Raw genomic sequence first — 22354 nt, forward strand, 5'->3', positions numbered from 1 at the left:
CCCCAGGCACATCACCAGTGCTGTCAGAGCTGTGTGTTTGTTGCATATATAGATACAATACAGAAGAGTTTGCTGTGTTTACAGTTAGGGTGCTAGTTGATGAGGTTTTTTTTTAACCTCATGGAGGATTCAAACTTGCTGAGAGTGCTTCAGCTATTACAGGCCACATGTAGAAGCCAACTTCCACTTCACATTTACAGGTTTGTGATACGTATCAGTGAAGGTCAAAACACACACACACACACACACCCCAGAATAGTTAACATTGTAAAGGCTCATTTTAAAATGTTCACAAGCATAATTAAGAACACTGAATGCTAGGAAAAGGAAACTACAGCAAAAAAGAGGCAAAGAGATCACAGCAGTGGTTCTAGGTGTTTACTTGGTCACAGCACCAAAGCTCTACATTTTAAAACATGATGGGGTTAGAAGTAGCTCTGCAGTGGTTCGCCAAGAATAACTTCCAGTTGCTGAATTGTCTTCTGGCACTGATGTTCCACTTCTTCACATTCATCTTAAAAACAAAGGAGCCAAATGTAAACAAAGTGGCTGGCTGAAAAGCACACAAATGGCTTTTCTTACATCCCTCCCCATTCTCAATGTTCATGTATTTTATTGTTTAATGTTAAAGAGGTTAGGAAACTAACCATATAACTGTTAAGTGCTAATACTGGAGAACTTTGTAGCCTGTTGCAAGACTGCTGGTTGTTAGGTGATTTTATACAAGTGGTGATTATTTTGCTATCATTACCATATCACACAGAAATGCCACACTCATAGTTCATTCAGTTTTTATAATGCAAGTATAATTTAGCCCATCCTTTTTGTTGCAAGAGGGATGATTTACTGGGTCAGTAATCTTCACTGTTCCGGGGTGGGGTGGGGTGTGGGGATTTGGCAAGAGACCCTTCAACATGAGTCATTTCCTACTGCACTGACTTCTGTGCAGTGCTGCATGTTGCCCAGTGCCATTTTGGAAGGCTTGCATGGAACCCTTTATTACTACTACTACAAATATTTATATGCCGTTTTCCAACAAAAGTTCCCAAAGCAGTTTACATAGGAATGAATGAATGAATAAATAAAAGGGCTCCCTGTCCCCAAAGGGCTCACAAGCTAAAAAAGAAACAAGACAGACACCAGCATGTAGTGTGGTCAGCCTTCCTTCCTTCCCAGTGTGGTTTCCTTTGAGGTCTATGGAGAAAACACTAGGAAGTACTACACATCCAACATAAAGCCACCTAAAAGCATCTTTGTCTTTAGTCAGCCATGTCTGTACAACCTTATTGACTGAATTGTGACACCACAACTGTAATATGCCCTTCTGAGGGAGGCTAGCCTGGTCTAATTTCCACCTCCTTTTTAACAAGCAGTGAGAACAGGACTCTAGGTGAGCCTCTGTGCTAGATAGGTTAATGACAGAAGCTGCTACATATGAGTTATGGATTTGCTGTGGTTTTATTGATGTCATTAGTTTATACTATGGTACACGTGGCTTTTAAGCTGGTCAGTTATCTGAGGAGTCCTTGTGGACCAAAATAATAGGGTGGAAGTACTGAAAATAAATACTAAGTATATCAGGATGTATCAAGGATGAGTGTACTCTGCTGGCCAACACAGTATGCTGCTCAGCCTGTCCAATGCAAGCCCCTCTGTGTACACTGGCAGCTGAATTGCTAGGGACTGCCACTATTTTACAAAGAACCTGCTCCCTCAAAGTCTACTTAGGCCTATCACTTTGCCATATACTGTATGCTCGCAGGTTTCAGTTTCACATTTTAAAAGGTAGACTATCTTTTATACATAAGGGGCCCATAAGCGACGCACCTAATAACTGCCCATAGAAAACTGGTTCATCAAAACAATGATGTCCAGTAAGCTGAACTTCAACATGGAATCAAAAGTTTCCCAAAATTGTTTAGTTGCAACTCAGTACACCAACAGCATTTAAAGAAATTAACTGTACTGTTTCATGTTAATGTACAGAAACTGTCCAACCAAAAGAAGTTCCCTTTGAGTACAACATAATGTACACCTCTTATGAGATACATTTTAAGTGAAAAAGCAGTACTCACTCAATTAATTAATTAATTAATTAATTATTAAAATTTTTATACCGCCCTTCCAAAAGGCTCATGTGGTTTTCAGAGAGTAATCTCTTCATGAGCGATTGTGGACTCCATAAAGGAGGATAAAGTACAAAAGTACGGAGAACACTCTGCATTACAAGTAGATACAAAGTAAAAATGTGATACATTACCTTCCATAAGCTCAGCTAAGAAGGGGATAGACTCTGGAAGCAACACCATGTAGTTCTCTCTTATTTTTTCTGCAAGTTCTAGCAAAGCTAATAAGGCAGCAAATCTAACCTAAAAAGGGAAAATCTAAGGTTACAACACAGCTTCTTTGAATTATTAAGAATTAAACTGTATTCAGACACAGTCTTTAGAATAAGTGCCCTAAACACAGACTCAAAATCGCGGCTTTGTTGAAGACAGCTCACAAATACTTAAGACTGACCAGCATTATTATTGCACTCTTCACTTAACACTCAGCAGTAGCCTGCTCCCTCATTTATTAGAGTAGGTTATATCTGTACTCACTATTGTACCTTCTCAAAGGACAAGCATTAAGCACACAGTCAACCACCATCTTAGCCAAACTGGATTGCTCAAACATGGCATTCATTCAAAATCAATTTCTGCCACAAACCTTAGGTGATGCATGCCTCATCTTCAGCAAAATCTGATAATTAAGTGGCTTCCACAGAGAGTCATCTGCCATTGCAACTGCAAATTGCGCTAGACATGGAACCAAGTTCACTGTCACTCTCTCCTGGAACTTCTCTTCTCCCCCAAGCATGTTTTCCAGCTATTGAAAGAAAGATATGTATATACACAAAGTGAAAAGAATGAATATTTTTACAATATTGTGCAAGCCAGCCTCACCAAAGTCCTCGCCAGTCACCTAATCAGTGACCAGAAATTAAAATGAAACAAATCATCCCATCCTTCAGCTTATGACCACCCACTCCCTCAACAAGCACCACCATTTTGCTTAGGTTCAACTTCAATGTATCATCCCTCACCCAGCCTATTACGGCTGCAGGCAGGCATTTACAGAGAGAATACCATTGCCTGATCATGATAACATGGAGAGATGGATTTCGGTGTCATTAGTTTATTGATAATACCCTGCCCTAAATCTCTATTCCTGATGACTTCACCCAGTGGTTTCATACAGATATTAAAGAGATCATTGACGACAGAATGGAAAATAAACAATGAAACAAGAAGTACCAATTCATCTCCATATACACATTTTAACTAATCATGGACATGAGAGAATCAATTAAGGGAGTAACAGATGTCTTTGTTGTCCAGCTATTGAGCAATAATTTATTGAACGATACCTGATCGACCAAAGGCACCATTAATGTTTCTGCCCTCTCTTTGCTCACAAAATGATGAGAATCAAAAAGGAAGATTTTGTGCAGGCAGTCCAGGATGAACTGTAATAATAGGCAGCTCTTTTCAGTGTTCTCAGAATCAAAGAAAGCTTCATCTGCATATGAAAATAATAAAGGAGATGGATAGGAATTAGACACCTGTATTGTATAACCATCACCAGAATAGTTTTCCACTTGCAGTGGATTCAGTTTGTACAAGCTACAAATGACCAGAGAATGTCATTATATTAGTTGTAAACATACAGGTGGACCTTGTTATCCACGGCAGTTAGGTTCTCAGCCCATGACTGCAGATAATGAAACCGCAAATGTTGGGACGTTAATCCAATGGAAACCTGGGGATTAGGTTCCCCAGTGGGGGCAAGAGGGGAGAAAGAAGAAAAGTGCCACTGCCACCAGCCGCACACGTACTCCTTGAGTGTTGTCCTCTCTCCTTACTGCCTGCAGCGGAGATCGAACAGCCGCTGCTCTACATGCTCCTCTAGCACTGCCCTCTCTCCCTGCAGCGGGGAATCTAACGCAATATCCCCACAAATTGGGGGACCGCCGGAACAAGGAAGGTCTTCCTCTGAGATCTGGCCCTCATCACTGACCGGCCAGGGCTTTCTTATCCCTCCCAGGCCTCAAGTCTCATGAGACCTGGGAATCTGTCCAAATCCCAGGTCTCATGAGACTTGCGAGGCCTGGGAGAGATAAGATCTCACTCCTTTTCTTCTTTCTCCCCTCTTGCTCATCAGCAAAAATCATGGATACGTGAACCCCTTACTCACAGTTAAGGAGGCTCGTCTCCTATTTTAAAACCACAAATATGTGACACCGCAAGTAATGGAACCGCAGATACGGGGGTTCTCCTATATTGTGGTTAAAGCATTATTTATATAGCTCCTACGGCTATGAGCAACATTATTCTGTATAGCACCCTATTCTTCCATACAGATCCCAACTCTAAGGTATCTGTCCTCAGCAATATCTAATGATTTACTTTCAGCTAAGAAGGTATTCAGCAAAATACTTTGCAATTAAGGTAGACTACCTAAACTAATCAGGCTCTGTACCAGAGGACTGGAAAGTAGCAAATGTAACACCAATTTTCAAAAAGGGATCCAGGGGCGATCCAGGAAATTACAGGCTGGTTAGCTTAACGTCTGTTCAAGGCAAACTGATGGAAAGCATCCTCAAGGATAAAACTGTAAAGCACATAGAACAAAAGGCCCTGCTGGGAGAGAACCAGCATAGTTTCCGCAAAATGAAATCTTGCCTCACAAACCTTTTGGAGTTCTTTGAGAGTGTCAACAAGTGTTTGGATCAAGGGGAACCAGTTGACATAGTATACCTGGACTTCCAAAAAGCTCTCAATAAAGTTCCTCATCAAAGACTCCTGAGAAAACGTAGCAGTTATGGGATAAGGAGACAAGCACATATGTGGATTGCTAACTGGTTGAAGGACAGGAAGCAGAGGGTAAATACATGGAGACCTTTAATAATGTAGAGAAGTAAAAAGTGGGGTCCCCCAAGGATCTGTACTGGGACCAGTGCTTTTTAATTTATTCATAAATAATCTATAAGTAAGGGTAAGCAGCGAGGTGGCCAAATTTGCAGACGATACCAAACTCTTTTGTGTAGTGAAATCCAAAACGGATTGTGAGGAGCTCCAGAACGATCTTTCCAAATTAGGTGAGTGGGCAACAAAATGGCAAATGCGGTTCAGTGTTGGCAAGTGTAAAGTGATGCATATTGGGACGAAAAACCCCAGCTTCAAGTGTACACTCATGAGATCTGAGCTGTCGGTGACTGACCAGGAGAGGGATCTTGGGGTCGTGGTGGACAGCTCATTGAAAATGTCGACCCAATGAGCGGCAGCTGTGAAAAAGACCAATTCCATGCCAGGGATCATTAGGCAGGGGACTGAAAATAAAACGGCTAATATTATAATGCCCTTATACAAAACGATGGTGTGGCCACATTTGGAGAACTGCGTACAGTTCTGGTCACCACATCTAAAAAAGGATGATCACGGGCCTAGAGCACCTTCCTTATGAGGAAAGATTACAGCACCTGGGGCTTTTAAGTTTAGAAAAAAGGACAACTGCGGGGAGACATGATAGAGGTCTACAAAATCATGCATGGTGTGGAGAAAGTGGATAGAGAGAAATTCTTCTCCCTGTCATATAACTCTAGAACCAGGGATCATCCCATGAAATTGATTGCCGTGAAATTTAGGACCAACAAACCGAAGTACTTTTTCACACAATGCATTATCAACGTGTGGAATTCTCTGCCACAAGATGTAGTGACAGCCAACAACCTGGATGGCTTTAAGAGGGGTTTGGATCACTTCATGGGGGAGAGCTCTGTCATCGGCTACTAGTTGGAGGACTATAGGCCACTTCCAGCCTCAGAGGCAGGATGCCTCTGAATACCAGTTGCAGGGGAGTGACAGCAGGAGAGAGGGCATGCCCTCAACTCCTGCCTGTAGGCTCCCAGGGGCATAAGGTGGGCCACTGTGCAAAACAGGATGCTGAGCTAGATGGGCCATAGACCTGATCCAGCAGGGCTGTTCTTAGTGAATGGCCCTGCTTTCTAACAAGGCAAAATCAATCAATCTAACATTTTTATAATGCTATAGGAAACTTACCTGTTTTGGAAATATTGATCTGGTTCAGAGTGTCTGCAAAGGGCTTCACCAAATGACCGGCAAAGAGGGTAAACAGCCCTTTTAGCTGTTCAGCAATGCAGTCTGCCAGCCGGTAGAAAGTCAATTGTCGATCTTTTGAGGCATCTTCTGTTTTGGACCAATCAAAGAGCTGAAACAGAGACATTTAATGTTTATACAAATTACTGGGAGTGCAAATATATATTGCTTGGATGAAAGCACACCTCAAAATCCTACCTTGAAGAACAGAGGCCTGAAAGACATTTCAGAAAGCTTCATAACCATGCTAATTAAGCAACTGATAATATGGGTCTCTATTTTCCCAACTTCTTTAAGATCATCCTATGACAAAAAACAGATGGTATCAAAGGATTTACAGCAACATTATGATATTTCAATCTGTGTTTTTACTATGCTTTACATTAAAGGACATGCTTGGCTTTTATATTCACAATAATTTTTTAGTAACTGGTTATTGTACAATGCTTCAGGTGCAATTCTTAAGAAGTTAGGTTTCTTAAATTACATTGTTCAATGAGATTTAAGCATCTTGTGTGCAGAATTGCAGCCAATGTATTTCAATGAGAGTGATTAAAAAGTAACTTGACACATGTAGTAAAGACCTTTTATATTCATGCTTGCTCCATGAAGCCATACATTACCTGAGAGTGCTCAGCTCTGAAGTTCAAGGCCTTCATAAAAAATGCTGTTAGCTCAGATTGATGGGCACTGAGCTGATCTTTTTCCAAAGTTATAATATGTTCCTTCAGAATATCCATAACAGAACCGAGATAGTTCTAGAAAAACAAAAACAAAAACAAGTGACTGATAGGCAAATGTCTATACCATCACTGAGGACAAAACCTATTTCTAAACTATTTTCATGTTTATTTTTTAAAAAACAAATGATGACAAATTTACCTTTTGGGGAAATATTTTGCTTGACATAGGATTTCTCAGTATGAAATTGAAAAGTTAGTTTTTAATATTACTAATAATTATGAAATGTTCATATTTCTTTCACATTACAATGATCCCTCTCCTCTCCTCTGTCTCTCACTATTTAATGCTAAAAAGAGCATCAAATTACAGAAACAAATCGCAAATATAAGACAATACTAAAGCACAGATGAGAGTTGTCAGTCTCAACCAGCGTCTCTCTAAAACAAGTTGGCCTTTGTGCATGAAATCCCACCTCCTCTCGCCCTTCCCACATGAATGAAGCCACTTGGTTTGTAGTATGCATTCTATTCCAAAATTTTGATTTAATATAAAATATTTTTATCTCATAAGCACATTTACTTTAATGAATAACTAAATAATATCTAACCTTCCAAGTATCTGCAATTTTATCATAACATTTTGCAATTACTGGAAGAAGAACTCTTGCTGGAAGTTTTGTTGCTAGAGTATTTTTCAGAGACATCACACGTATATTCACATGAGATGAAGGACCCATTTCAACTGCAATTCTTTCCAGATGGACCACCTATCAGGGTACCAAAACAAAAAGTATACCATTCAGCTAAGGTTAGCGCACTAAAACCTTAAAAATTATAATATGTAGACTTGATAGCTTTATTCAACAGCACAATATTTAAATCCAAGAAGAAGAAGAAAATATCTCCTACCCAATTAATACTGAGAAGTGGAATTCAGTACTGAAGAGAAAAACCTTGTATGGAAAATAAGTAGGAGGAATTGCAGAAAGCTGAGGTATCAATGAGTCAATCTTTTAATAAATCTTTTTTACAGAATGTGGAAGGAAAAAAGCATCAGAAAGAATAAGTACAGCAAATGTGTCTCTGGGGGGACTAAACCACTTCTAACTGGCTCCTATGAATGGACCAAGAGCCTGCATCCATTCACTGTGGAAGCAGAAACATAGACTGGCTTCTGGAAGGAAGATGGAGATGCCTCCTAAGACCAGCCTGCCTCCTGGTGGTTGGAGAGAAGTGTGTCTAGTAGTGTCTTGACTACTAGAGGGCGACAAGTAGGGAGAAAAGTGATGTTAGAGAAGAAGTTTGTCAGAATCTATAAAGGATACCATGAATACCAAGATAAAAGGGAGTTCGTATATTTATTTATTTAATAGAAACTTCTTATATACTGCCTCCTCCAAGGACTCTGGGCAATGAACAACAGAAATACCAACAACAACACATGAAAAATAAAAAATTATTAAAGGGCAAACGCCTGGTGAGTCTGAAGAAGGGCCTTAAAAGGATAGGTGGGTCTGAAGAAGGGCCTTAAAAATAGGTGGGTCTGAAGAAGGGCCTTAAAAGCAGCCAGGGAGGGGGCTGAACGAATCGGGGGGGGAGTGTTCCAAAGAAGAGGAGCGGTCACTGAGAAGGCCCTCCTATGGGCCCAGGTACCATGTACTACACCAGGGCCCGGGACACTAAGGAGGGCTAGCTGAGAAGACCTCACAAGATGGGATACAACTGGCCGCGAGAGGTGATCCTGGAGATATACAGGTGCTAAGGCCATAAGGGTTTTGTAGGTGAGAACCTGCACCTTGAATTGGACCTGGAAGCAAACAGGCAACCAGTGCAGCAACTGTAAAAGAGGTGTGACACTGTCAAATTTACGGCCACCCATGAGGAGGCGGGCCACTGTATTCTGGGCTAGCTGAAGCTTCCGAATCGTTTTCAAAGGCAACCCTAAGTAGAGCGCATTACAGTAATCCAAACGAGAGGTAACAAAGGCATGAGTTACTGTTGCTAGGGCCTGCCAGTCGAGGAAAGGCCGTAACTGGTGAACCAGCCAAAGCTGGGCAAAGGCAGTCCTGGCCACGGCCTCCACCTGCTGAACAAGCAGGAGCCACAAGTCCAGGACCACCCCCAGATCACGAACTGTCTCTCTCAAGGGAAGCACAACCCCATCAAGAGATAAACTCACACATGGCAATTGGCCAGATCGCAAACTGAACAAGAGCAACTCGTACTTGGAGGGATTGAGCTCGAGCTTGTTTTGGCCCATCCAGGTCCTAACAGCCTCTAGGCACTGAGCCAGCACAAATACGGCATCACCTGTTTGGCCAGGGGTAGAGATATAAAGCTGAGTATCATCAACATACTGATGAAAACTCACTCCAAGCCCAGCAGCTTCATGTATGTATGTATGTATGCATTCATTCATCAAAATTATACCCCGCCCAAACTTACATCTCTGGGAGACCAGATATTACAGAGAATGGGAGCAAGGACTGAGCCCTGTGGAACCCCACAAGAAAGGGGCCAGGTAGCAGAACACTCTCCCACAATCGACACCAACTGGAATCGTACAGTGATATATCATACCCAGTGATATATCGTGCTTTACTGAGTTAGACCTAGCCTAGTACTGTCTACTCTGTCAGCAGCAGGTCTCTCAAACATCCAACAGATGTCTTTTTCCTTTCTCCTTTTTCCAAGCTCCTTTACTGAGCTTGGGGCCTTTATGAGTGAGACATGCTCTACCAATAAGCTATTGCTCCCCTGATGGAAAAGATCCTATCTAGCTGCTGCTACTACAAATATTTATATGCCACTTTTCAACAAAAGGCTCTTTCATTTTACATTCAACAAGATGTATCCAGCTTCTCTATGAATTAAATAAATCTGTTCATTTTTCTGTGTAATACAGAACGCACTAGGTATTGTGTGTAGTTGGTTTCTTCTGATCTGTATCTTAGCTTTTGGAAAGTGTGTGTGCTCTGTATTCTAAGTCACAGAATAATAAAATTAGAAATGGTCCTGTCATCTAGCAATAGCAATAGCAATAGCACTTACATTTATATACTGCTTTATAGCCGGAGCTCTCTAAGCGGTTCACAATGATTTAGCATATTGCCCCCAACATTCTGGGTACTCATTTTACCGACCTCGAAGGATGGAAGGCTGAGTCAACCTTGAGCCCCTGGTCAGGATCGAACTTGTAACCTTCTGGTTACAGGGCGGCAGTTTTACCACTGCGCCACCAGGGCATCTAGTTGCAAGCCCTCTCTGAAGATGGGATAACCTCTGCCTAAAGCATCTCTGACTGAGAAGTTTGTTCAGTTTTGCCATTTATTTTTTTTAAGGGAAGGGGAAAATTTAAAACTTCCTATATAGTTTCTTTTACTGCTTAACTCCTTGTATTGCTGGGAAACCTTTCCAAATATTTAAGCCAAGTCTGTCTACCTGCAACTTAAATTCTTTGCGGCTTGTATTGTCACTAGTGAATAAGTTCTACTGACTTGAAATTGTTCAAGTTTATTCTCTATGTGTATTCCTTGCTTCCTATGGCTGTACACCAGCTGCAACGCTATTTGGAGAAGTTCAACCTAATCTTAGTCACGCATGCACTGGTAACATCCAGATTGGATTATTGAAATGCACTTTGTGTGGGGCTACCCTTGAAGATGGTTTGGAAGCTTCAGCTAGTCTAGAATGCTGCTGCAAGGATGCTCATGGGTGCTAGTTGCTTTTCGAGTATTACACCCATCCTGCGGAAGCTTCATTAGCTGCCAGTCTGCTTCTGGGCTAAATTCAAAGTGCTAGTTTTGACCTTCAAAGCCCTACACAGCTTGGGACCAGGGTATCTGTCAGATCGCATTCACCCTTTTTTATCTATCATATTTTAATACCACCTGATATGTGCATCTCTAGGCTGTGTACATAATTTAAAACATGATATAAGGCAGAACAAAAACAGTTAACATTCCACACAATACAGTAAAAACAATCAAGAGATTTGGTGCAGGGTGTTATCAGTATTCTGATGTCACCCAAATCTATTTCTCTATGTCAACATCAGGAGAAGGCATAACCTCCTTAAATGCCTGCCCAGAGGTGGCGATGGGCTGGATGAGAGGTAACAGATGGAATCCAGATAAGATAGGGGTACTTATTGTGTGGGACTGGAATTCAGGTGACAATTCTGATCTGCTGGTTCTGGATGGGGTCACACTCCCCCAGAAGGTACACAGTCTAAGAGTGTTTCTGGATCTAAACCTCTCTCTAGTGTCTCAGGTTGAGGCGGTGGACAAAGGTGCTTTCTATCAGCTTCAGCTGATATGCCAGCTGCGTCCATTTCTTGAGAAAAACAACCTCAAAACAGTAGTACATATGCTTGTAACCTCCAGACTTGACAACTGCTATGTGCTTTATGTGGGGCTGCCTTTGTACGTAGTCTGGAAACTGCAGTTGGTACAGAATACGGCAGCCAGGTTGGTCTCTGGGTCATCTTGAGGAGACCATATTACTCCTGTACTGAAAGAACTACACTGGCTACCAATATGTTTCTGGGCAAAATACAAGGTGCTGGTTATAACCAGCAAACAGCTTAGGCCCTGGGTATTTCAGAGAACGTCTTCTTCACCATGAGTCTCATTGTCCATTGAGATGGGCCTTCTCTGTTGCTGCCCCAAGACTCTGGAATGCTCTCCCTACTGAAATAAGACCCTCCCCATCTCTGACAACCTTTAAGAAGTCTTTAAAGACACTTTTTTTTCACCCAAACTTAAACAGACATATGGTTTAAAATCATTTTATGCTTTTTATGTCTGTTTTAATTTGTTTTATGTTGTTGTAAATCGCCCAGAGACTGAGATTTGGGGCAATTCACAAATAAAAGAAACAAATACAGAAAGATTAAGAATTCTTTATATCTATATTAAAACATACTACCTACCTGCACCAAAGTATCTAGCAGGTATGGACTGAGGAAGTGGGGCAATGTTTCCACAACCTTCAACAGAGCCATCACTGCGCTAAGCAAGTAAGTTTCACTGACAACCAACTCCTTCTTGTGTTTCAGTGTCTTCAGTAATGCTGGCATAAGCCTACAAGTAACACACACACAAAAATGTATCAATTCATTTCCAAAGATACCTCCATCCCAGTAAGTAAGGCTCTCTCCATATCAATCTACTTAAATATCTTTCAGTGCAGAAAGTTTTAAAGCATATTAAAAGGTAAAGTAATTCTAATTACAAATTAAATCTTCTTGAAAATGCAAAGATGGAACATCTGCCTAAGTTTCATCTTGGAAAGACTAGCTTGGTAAGAATTGCTTATTGCTTAATATTATCTGTCCAGAAATATGCAGACACTATCTGACAATGGAACACTTTCACCCACATATATAGACCATAGGAGGAATACTCCTAATATATCTAAGCAAATCAAAGCAAAAGGTTTTAGATACATAAGCTAGCACAGTGAACAGGCTAAGGCTGCTAGGTCACCAGTTCAAATGTTGCCTTCATCATGAACTCATGATTCTCTCAGCTTTACTCCCCACATCTGTAATAAGGGAAATAATAATATCTGGTCTACCTTACAGAACTATTCTAAGAATTGCTGAAAATAATCAACATGAAGTGCTGTAAATACTCTAAAATGCTATATTAATGTTAAGTATTATTGTTGCTATTTATTATGCATGAACATTATACCTTTGGAGGTGAGGTATTGTTAGTGCTTTCAGTGTACAGGTGACCTCAGCTGCACACAACAAAGCACTTCCTGTGACATTTCTTTCTTCCTTCCTTTCTGAAGAAATCACATCGATGGCCATCAGCAGCACAGGCAGAAATGTCGTATGATTTTCTGCACCAAAACATTTGCACAGCAGCTTCAGGCTGAATAAAGCTGTCTGCCTGTTGATTGCTTGCTCCGGCTCAGCCTCACTCACGTTACGCTGTACAACCGCAATGAGCGCAGGAACCATTTCTAACAGCAGTTCAACCTGCAATTAAACATTAGAGAAGTAAATCACTGCTCACCAAGGCTTCAGTTCCAAGTTAATGAAGTGGAGTCTCACTGTCCAAGAGGCACACTTAAGCATGTCTGCAAATAAACTCAGGGAAAGGAGCATCGGTTGCTCACCGTGAAGACTTCTTCTTGCTGCTGGATTTGGGGACATCTTGTGTGGGTTATCCTTCCCATGTACTCCAGTAGGAAGGACTATTTTAATTAAGATAAAAAGGCTTACATAGCCTGAGAAGGAGAACCCCTCCCAGTTCATAAGAGCAATGTCCAAGGTACAGAATGAAGCAAAGGAAAAAGACACTCCCAGTCGATGCAGATGCCCAGACGGGTGGGTCAAGATGTCCTCAAATCAAGCAGCAAGATGAAGCCTTCACGGTGAGTAACCAACACTCTTTTCTCTGCTGCTGGATGAAGACATCTCATGTGGGACATGCCACAGTTAAGAATCCGGGTGGGAGCGTCTGTGTCTACCGGGGTGGAAGAACGTGTTGGAGAACATGTCTGCCAAAAGCTACTTGTGAAGAGTGGTATAAGTCGAGTTTCTAGTGACGTGTGAATATGGATGGGGATGTCCAAGTGATGGCTTTGCCGATTTCTGCCAGTAAAGTGTTCGTCGAGAAGGCCACCAACACTGCCACTGATCTGGTAGAGTGCGCTGTGATGTTAAGTGACGTCTGCAAGTTTTGCATGCCAGGGATATACATGTGGCAGTAGTTGAAGAGTTTTTCTGCCCCACTGAGGAAGGTAAAAACAAGACAAACAAGGCATCTGTGTGAAAGTTATATACCTTCAAGCAGTGGTGGGCATTGAGCTTGTGCAATCATTCTCCTTAGGGTGCCTCAGCTTAGGGCGGAATAAAGGGAGAACTATGTCCTGAGATTGGTGAAGGAGAGCAGGTGGAGCAGAATGGACCTAAGGACAGTTTGTGTTGGACGTGCAGGACTCAGTGAAGATCCCAGGAAGGAAATCTGTGGATGGTTGGCAGAGAGAGTAGTGAGGTGCCTCTGAGGAATCGCTTGGTGCAGAAGTGAGTGTAGCCCTTTAGTAGAGGAGGCAGACAAGAGATTTGCCAACAAAGCTGCCTGCCGCTTGAGCATGTTTGCCCTGATCAAGAAAACAGAGGAGTTCTGGCAGACCAGAGAGGGCATTATGTCTGCACCACCAAAGAAAAACCTTCCATGTAGATTGGTAAATGTGGATTGGCAGATACCCTTCTGAAGCCAAGAATAGTGTCCAGAACTTTGGGAGTATATCCATGGCAGCTCAGGATGTTCTGTTCAGTTGCCAGGTGGCAAGCTTGAACCATGCTGGATCATGGTGAAGGACAGGGCCTTGGTGAAGAAGGTCCTGAGTCACTGGAACAAACCATGGGCCCTCCACAGCCAGGCGTAGGATTTCTGCAAATCATGGCCTTCGAGGCCAGTGTGGTGCCACTAGCAGGACTTGGGCCTGGAGGAGCCAAATTCTATGGAGCAGGCGGCTGAGGATAGGTATGGGTGGAAAGGTGTACAGGAAAACCGGAGGTCATGGAACCAATAGTGCGTCCACCGCTTCTGCGCCCTCGCATGGGAAGCAGGAGAAGTACCATGGAATGCCCAGGGCTTGAGTGATCAGGGCAAAGGTATGAGAATTGATGCTCCATTCGGTTGCTTGGATCTCCTTCCTGCTGAGCCAATCCACTCGAGCGTTGAGGATCCCACTGACATGATGGGCCATTAGCAAGGCTAGGTGAGATTCCACCCAGTGGAGTAAGGCTTCTTGATGTAGTGACCTGACTCTTTAGCACCCTTGTTGGTTCACATGGGCTTTCGCAGTTGTGTTATCCATGACATGCTGATCCTGTAGTAGCTGTTGGAACGACTGAAGGGCTAAAATAATGGCACTGAGCTCCAACCAATTTATCCTGTGGGCTCGCTTCTGTGGAGTCCACTTCCCTTGCACCGAATGCTATAGACAGTGTGCCCTCCAGCCAGAGAGACTCACATCTGTCAGCTCTCCCTGGAGTGGTCCAGGAAAGTCTGACTGTGGGAAAGATGGGATGGTTGAGTCTAACAGTGAAAAGAATGGACTACATGTGATGGGAGCTTGACTCTGGTGGGTGTCCAACCAGCTATGTCAGTCTTATATGGTAGAACAAACCATTGAAGCACAGGTGGAAACAGGCCCACTGTACCACTGTCAGGGATGCCAACCTAAGGCACAGAAGTCTGGCCAGAATGAGGACAAGCACTATAGGTAAGGCAATCACCTTGCAAATCAGTAGCATAATGTCTTGTATACGGTTCTGAGGAGGAATGAGAAGATCCCGTGAAGTGTCTATTATTACTCTAAATGGTGAATATGAGTGGAGGAAAGGAGTTGGCTCTTGGTCTGGTTGACCAGGTATCTGTGGTCGGATAGCATTTGAAGGATGTTGTTGACATCCGACCTCATGGTTGAGCTGGAAGGGAGCCGAATCAGGAGTAGAGACGTGCAAACAGGTTCAGTTCGGGGTCTGAACCCAGGCCACACAGGCACAGCGACCTCCAAAATGGCTGCCACGGGGAAAAGCCTGAATGGGCTGAAGAACGGCCGAATGGGCAGGTTTTGGATGGATTGGAGGCTGGGGGGGGGGGGGGGGACGACACCTCTGCAGACACCCCCCCACCGCCTCTGAGAACGCCCCCGGAGGAGATGAGCTCTATTTTGTAACTGTGCGAGATGATGTTGAAGACCCATTGATCCATTATGTTGGTTTCCCATGCGTGGAAGAAGTCAGAGAGATGACTGCCCATGCTCTGTGGCTGTTTGTCAGGAGGGTTGTCTTGCCTTGGATTGCGACATGAAGGATTGATGTGACGGATTCTGTGGTCTGTTGAAGTTGGGGCACAGTATTTACAGAAGGGACACTGGACTCTAGAGTGTCTGTTCTGAGGTCTAAAATTGGGACAAAGGGAACAAAAAGACTGGAAGAGCCTTCGTGGTTGTTGTCTGTCGTCTTTGTGAGGGGCTGATGGTAGCACCTTGCATTTATCCTTTGTTTCCACCGGGACCTCCTGGAGTGCAGCATCACTGAAATGTTTTGTCACAGTATAAGGGGAAGCAGTGAACTTGGTGCATGATGCAGAATCCACCTGCCAGTACTTAAGCCATAGGTTCCTCCGTGCCACTCCAATTGAAGCCATAGAGCATGAGGAGAAGCTAATGGAGTTCAAGGTCACGCCTGAATTAAAAGCTTGTACTTTTTGTATTTTCAAAAGTATTTGTCTCTGGAGGATGATTATCTGTAGGAGGGAATTGAAGAAATTTATCTACCCACAGGAGGGATGCCTGTGCCATGACAGAAGCTGCAGTGGAGGCTGGCGCTCTCTCTCGCTCTCTCTCTCTCTCTCACACACACACACACACACACACACGGATGCTGCTTCATGGCCCTTCTCTAGGGCCAACTCAATCCTTTTTTCATTAGGGACTCTAAACTGGTGGGAAAAGACGGAAAGACCTGGGGATGGGTTCCGAAGTCTGATCATCTGATCTGACCATTCACCTTGCTCCCTAGAGTCTCCATCTACATCTGTGTCCTCTGTCCCTGCTATTGGGTTATCAGGGGCATCTGGGATAGCATCTGGTGTGTCAATTTCAATAAGCAGCCCTGGTTTCATGGGTTTAGATCCGGCTCTTTAGGATGGAGATCTGGGGTCTCATACCCCGAGATTGCAGATGAGTGGGATGGTGAGTCTTGGCCCCCTTATTTTGCTTATGGCTTATGGATTTTTTGGAGCTCTGTGACTTAATGGATTCTCTCTGTTTAGACTCCCCCCTCCCTTTTTAGGGGAATCAGAGGAAGAGGAAGATGAGGACAATGAATAATCCCTGCACCTGCCCCTCTTTTTGGCCAGTTTAGGCAGATTATGCTGCACCAGGGACTACTGCAAAATGCCCTTAAACTAGGTCTGCCATGCTGCTGGGACTTCAAAGGGCAGGAGGGGGTGGGCAGGAAGGCCCAGGTCTCACCAGTTCTGTCAGCATTAATCATCCAGATCCTGCCATGGGAGCAAAGGTGTTGGAGAACTGGCTGGGCTCCCATTCGTGCCTGTGTCTGACTGGCCTGGGTCTCCCGGGGCTATGTGAGACGGTGGCGGCAGCAGCAGAGGAATGCCATCTCCATGGGGGCCTCTGCTGTTTGCCTGTCCTACAGCTGTGTCTCTCCAGTGACTGGCCGGTGGGTGGCAGTGTGGCCGGTAGAGGTGCCCCAAAGGAAGACGAGTCATTCCCGTGCAGCTGTTTCATGGGCTGTATCGAGTGCAGGGTGAGGCCTTGTGCTCCTGCCAGAGCAATCCCAGGTTGCAGTGGAGAGGGTCCCGAAATGGCGAACACCAGCTCCTGGTCAGAGGCCCTGCAGGGCCGGAGCGGCTTTCCATTGCGTCCATGCCTCCTCTCCTGTAGTTGGGCACGAGCAAGGACCTAGTGGTCGCTGGCAGACCAGAGGCAGCAGAGCAGGTCGCAACTATCTGCTGCGGGGCTTTCGGAGGAAGGGGAGCAGAAGTCATATTCTTCCCCTGGGGAGCAGAACATGGCGTATCCTGCCTGGTTGGTGCTCCCTGAGGAGAAGGGAAAAGGAGAGAAGGAGATCTGAAGAGAATAAAGGTTTTTTTTGGTGTGTATTTTTAGCAGAAGAAAGAAGAGCAAAAGAAAGGAGCCGAAGGACAAGAAAGAGAAAACTAAGACCAATGGAAAGAGAAAGAGAAGCTTTGCTGGAAAAGAGAAGCTGCCTTTGGAGCTGGATGCAGGACTATAAGAAATGGAAGGGGTTCTCCTTCCCAGGCTACAGCTTTCCAAGGCACGTGCCTGGGCACACACGCACATTCGTAGCTTCCTAAAACTGCTGCTCACTGCAGCTGTTGCTCCCCACCCCCCGCCGCCTTTCCCCATTGCCTCACCACCTCCACCTCTTCCCGCCTGCAGTGGGCTCTTCCTTCTCTTTGCCCTTCAACCAGCTTGTCTGTTTCCAGTGCTTCTCATTCTCGGGCTTGCAGCTTTCCTCTCTTGACACCCAAAACCTCAGTGTAAAAAAAGTTCCCGTACTTCTCCTTGGCTGAAAAAAAGAAATGCCTTCTGCAGCAGCAAAAGAATGCATTAGCGTTTTGTATGCTAATTGATTCTCAATTAGAGAGGCACAGAGCGCTCAGCAGGGAGCAGGCTGGCAGGGAAGTTCCTTTGATTTGTTTGCTGTCCCAAAGTGTTTTTTTAAAGTTTCATAACAATTACTTTGCAGCTCTAACATACTTTTTTGCTTTAAAAATCATAGATTACTTATTGCTGCCAAATGCTGCTGCATGCTTTTAGCTATTGAGAAAGTGGGAGCTTGTTGGTTGGTGAGTGATGGCATCCATTGTCCCATTTTGCATGTGTTAGGTGTTGGGGGAATACCCTACAAATGGAAAATGGGACAATATATGCTCTGCCTTGAGGGGGAATTCATGGCAGGAGAGCTGAAAGAAACTTCATAATATACTGATACTGTACTGGAACGAGTTTTAAGTTCAGCTTTGTTAGCTGGCTCCTGGGAGCTTGCAGACTTCAGCATGATGCAAACTGTTTTCTGAACTTCAACTTAAGACCCAGCTAGAGCTCATGCACAAATCATTGATATTGTATTAAGATAAATGTCATTTACCAAAGTTCTCTTTTTATATCTAAATATTTATTAAGGGCAAAAGTGCGTGTTTGGACTCTTCAGAGATGAAGATTTATTTTCTATCTTGCTTAAAATAGTCCCAAGGTGACTAATGGCAATCAAATAAAACAAAATAGTGTGATAAGACTATCCTACCATCTGTAGCAGTGTGATAATACTATTTCTACCATACTAATTTGAATATTGAAGTATTATCACTTCCAGTAACTATCTGAAGTATTGTCTTGTTTTTATTATACTTAGTAATAAAAGAGTAGAATTGTAAAATACACTTCTTTTTCCTTCCATATTTATGGTACTTAGTAATGAATAACTAGTTTCAGTGTTGATTAATAAGTGGCGGAAGAAGAGGGGCGGGGGTGTAAAAAAAGTTTATGTGCCGCACTATGCATGGCGCAGTATAAACATACATTTCTGTGTGAGAGAAATAATTATGTGCGCACACTGCCTTGAAACTGCCACCCAGAACGAAACTGTTTCCACTCACTGATGATAAAAATTAGAAGGAACACTGCCAGGCTATTTAAGCTTTTTGTCTTAATTAACACAGTCCTGCCTACTGGAGTACGTGGGAAGGATAACCTACGTGAGATGTCCTCATTCAGCAACAGAGAAGGGTTACCTACCCACTGCTTCACTAGCCTGAGCTCTTCCTTCTACCCCCAGCTCTAACCAAGGAACTTGTTCTGTTTATGGACAATCCTGGTTTTGAGCTCCACCCACTGTACTTTCCAAGTCAAAACCAAAGTTGCACTATCCCAGCAAGATATGTTTCATTGTCTTTCTTTTGCTTTATAGTGACAACCAATTTCTCTTCTTGCTCTTTTTTTAATGCCTTTTAATAATAGATTGGATAAGATTATTTTGAGAGAAATTCCTATGGTGGTAGAAACAGAGATAATCAGAAGGCTGGGTTACTTGTGCTTTCTGCCACTGAGTACGTTGTTGCAGCTTGTTGTTCAAGAGATCCATTGCTTTACGTCTCACAGATGGCAGCTGATTGGCCATTAGGCCCCTGATGATGGGAATAAAGGTTTCTGTTGGCAGTAAGGCATTGACCTGGAAAGATAGAAAAGCAGCAGAAAAGTACCATGTTTAAAAAGTGGATTCCTGTCATACTGTTTTGATTGCTTCCATTAGCAGAAAATTAGGAAAAGGAACACACCTCCATGCTAAATGTATTTCAAGAACATTCTTCCCTAGAAAACAACTTCCTCTACACCCAAAGTGTAACGGGCAAAGCATTTGTCCACTTCAGAGTTCAGTAATATTGCTTTTTATGGAAAAGTAAAATCGCCATTGTGTCAGAGATGTGTTAGAACTGAAATTAGGCTTACCAGTCAAATCCATTATTCTCAGTTTGTCTAATGCCTAAATACTTTAGAACAACAAGGATTTTTACCCACTCTATTTTACTGTCCATAATAATACAGAAATGTTCATATTAATACTTGTTAGAGAAATCACCAAAAGGTAGATTAAGTTCTTTTTCCTTAAACTACCCTAAAAAATTGTCAGTAAAAGAAAGGGCAGGGGAGATGCAACAGTCGCATCCCAAGCTGTAAGAAAATCAGTGCCTATAAAACTTACTTTATCCAGCACATCATAGGATTTATTGAGCAGAGCTCTCCAGAACTTCGCAGTTGGTGTGTTGGCATTTTTTTCCACTGAGTGTGCCACAGTGTTTATGTAGCAAAGAACTTCTTCTAATAATCTAGATAATAAACAACCCCAAACAAATTGAAATGTTACTGTAATTTTCAAAGGATTTCAGTTCTACATTAAACCCTTGTTACAAGCATTTTGTCATTCTGTTTACAAGAGAATGAACACTCTAGTTAAGGACTCCAAATGCTAAGAATTCTCTATGATTCAAATATAACTTGTCTGATTATTTTTCATAATAATCTAAAGATAAATGACTATGAAAAATATCTAAAATCTTGCTTAATATTCAACAATATGCTAAGTGGTCGGATTATTTAAGTTTCTTTTCATTCAAACAAAATGAGAAAAAGCTGAACTACTCTGAATGGTTTGAGGCCTCAAAATAATAGTTATTTTAGGGTCCAATAAGACTCAACATCAGAAGCACAGCAGTATCTTCTTCCCACCTGTTTTTTATTTTATTTATTTTTTACATTTATACCCTGCTTTTCCTCTGAGGAGCTCAGAGTGGTGTACATGGTTATTTTTAACCTCACAACAACCTTGTGAAGTAGGTTAGGCTGAGAGAGAAGTGACTGGCCCAGAGTCACCCAGTGAGTTTCATGGTTGAATGATGATTCGAACTCAGGTCTTCCCAGTCCTAGTCCAACACTCTAACCACTGGTTATATGCTGGCTCTATATTTAACGAACAGAATGCAGTTTCAGGTCAATGAACACACATCTATTTAGAAATATATTTAAAAGTCTGAGGAGACAGGAGGGCTAGAGCAAGTAATGTCAGTATTAACACTGAAATATCATTTATTGCCGCCTGCATCTGAACTTATTTATTCACTCAGTAGGAGAAAAAGTGTACCTTTGCTCCAACTGCTGTAACTCTTCAACATCTTCACATTCAGCTACCTAGTTGATTAAAAATAAAATAAAATTACCTGGACAATAACAAACAGCCAGCAATGGCAACAGCTTGAAGCAGTGTTCTGGTGCACATTCCATCATAACGGTGTGCACTATACTAGTTTCCAATTCTGTGTTATACAGGCGGACCTCGCTATACGCGGTTCTAAAAATCATGGTTTTGCAGTTCACAAAATGGCACCCTACTGAAAAAAATCCACTATTTCCCCCTCATTTGGGACCTTTGGGGGGCATTGCTGGATGACAGGAGACCCATGGAGAACGGTAGGACACTTTATTTGGCCCATTTTTTGCATTTTTAAGGTGATTTTCCAGCAATTATTTGAAGACTGGATTCCATAGACTTCAATGACTCATTATCCATGGTAATCTGCGGGAACAGAACCCCCATGGATAATGAGGTCCACCTGTATGTGCAACAGATGAAACATCTGGAATGGCTGCAGTTTCATCATGTTTTATGAAATCTGACTTCATAACAAAGAATCTGGAAGTTTTCAAAATCCAAATCAACTTGCATTTCCATTTTAAAACATGCCCCACCCCCGCAAAAAAAAATTAGACTCCATGATTATTCAGTAACTCTTGAAAACACAGCACTAGATATAGTTGACTGATGTTGCATTCAACTGGGTCTCTCTTACGCAACAGAACACTAACTTACTAGCAGAAGCAGGACCTCGGCTTCTTCATTCCTCACTTTTTTATCACTGCCTGATAGGGTTCATGCCCAGAGGAACTAGATGGTGGTAGTTTTGTAAGCATGCATAGTGCTATACCCTACTAATGGCTAAAATTCCTAACACCTCACCACTTTTGCAACCTAGGATCTAACAAAGGCATGCAAATCAAATAAGCACATATGGCAAATGCTACCCTCTCCTTTGCCTTTGTTTCCAATGTCCACACACAGAACTGGATCCCAGGGTCTGCCATTGAATGTCTAGCTCTAAGTGGTGCTTCAGATTTCCTCCAGGGTAGGCAACACGAAGAAAGTTCATTCTGTGTGCCTTACTGAAATCCCTGCTCTCATCCTGGGACATGAAGGTCAAAAATGCCCCTACTTTTGCAGTCGTCTGTACATGCAGATGCTGCTCATAAACTCTGAGCAGTTTGTAGAGTGACTGCTTTGGTTGCTCTAGTGGATGATCTACGGTGGGAGTTTGACAGGGGGAGTATGTCCCTGTTGATTCTGCTGAAAAATGGTTGAAAAGGGAAATTGAAAGAAGT

General features: G+C 42.8%; 1 protein-coding gene across 1 annotated transcript in view; it reads right to left on the reverse strand.

Annotated features, from left to right (window-relative positions):
• Positions 1–363: 363 nt before the first annotated feature.
• HEATR1 (HEAT repeat containing 1) overlaps positions 364–22354 on the reverse strand; it is a 68264-nt gene continuing 46273 nt past the window's right edge. The window contains exons 34-46 of the mRNA XM_053300104.1: positions 21063–21109; positions 20127–20250; positions 19455–19595; positions 12544–12836; positions 11778–11928; positions 7453–7611; positions 6785–6919; positions 6360–6464; positions 6105–6273; positions 3413–3564; positions 2713–2871; positions 2261–2369; positions 364–514 (exon numbers count right to left, since the gene is read on the reverse strand). Of these exons, the coding sequence (XP_053156079.1) occupies positions 426–514; positions 2261–2369; positions 2713–2871; positions 3413–3564; positions 6105–6273; positions 6360–6464; positions 6785–6919; positions 7453–7611; positions 11778–11928; positions 12544–12836; positions 19455–19595; positions 20127–20250; positions 21063–21109 (1833 nt within the window). The 3' untranslated portion in view covers positions 364–425. The remainder of the gene's footprint in view (positions 515–2260; positions 2370–2712; positions 2872–3412; positions 3565–6104; positions 6274–6359; positions 6465–6784; positions 6920–7452; positions 7612–11777; positions 11929–12543; positions 12837–19454; positions 19596–20126; positions 20251–21062; positions 21110–22354) is intronic.

This window comes from Hemicordylus capensis, chromosome 1 (assembly GCF_027244095.1).
Source record: "Hemicordylus capensis ecotype Gifberg chromosome 1, rHemCap1.1.pri, whole genome shotgun sequence".
NCBI classification, from domain to species: domain Eukaryota; kingdom Metazoa; phylum Chordata; class Lepidosauria; order Squamata; family Cordylidae; genus Hemicordylus; species Hemicordylus capensis.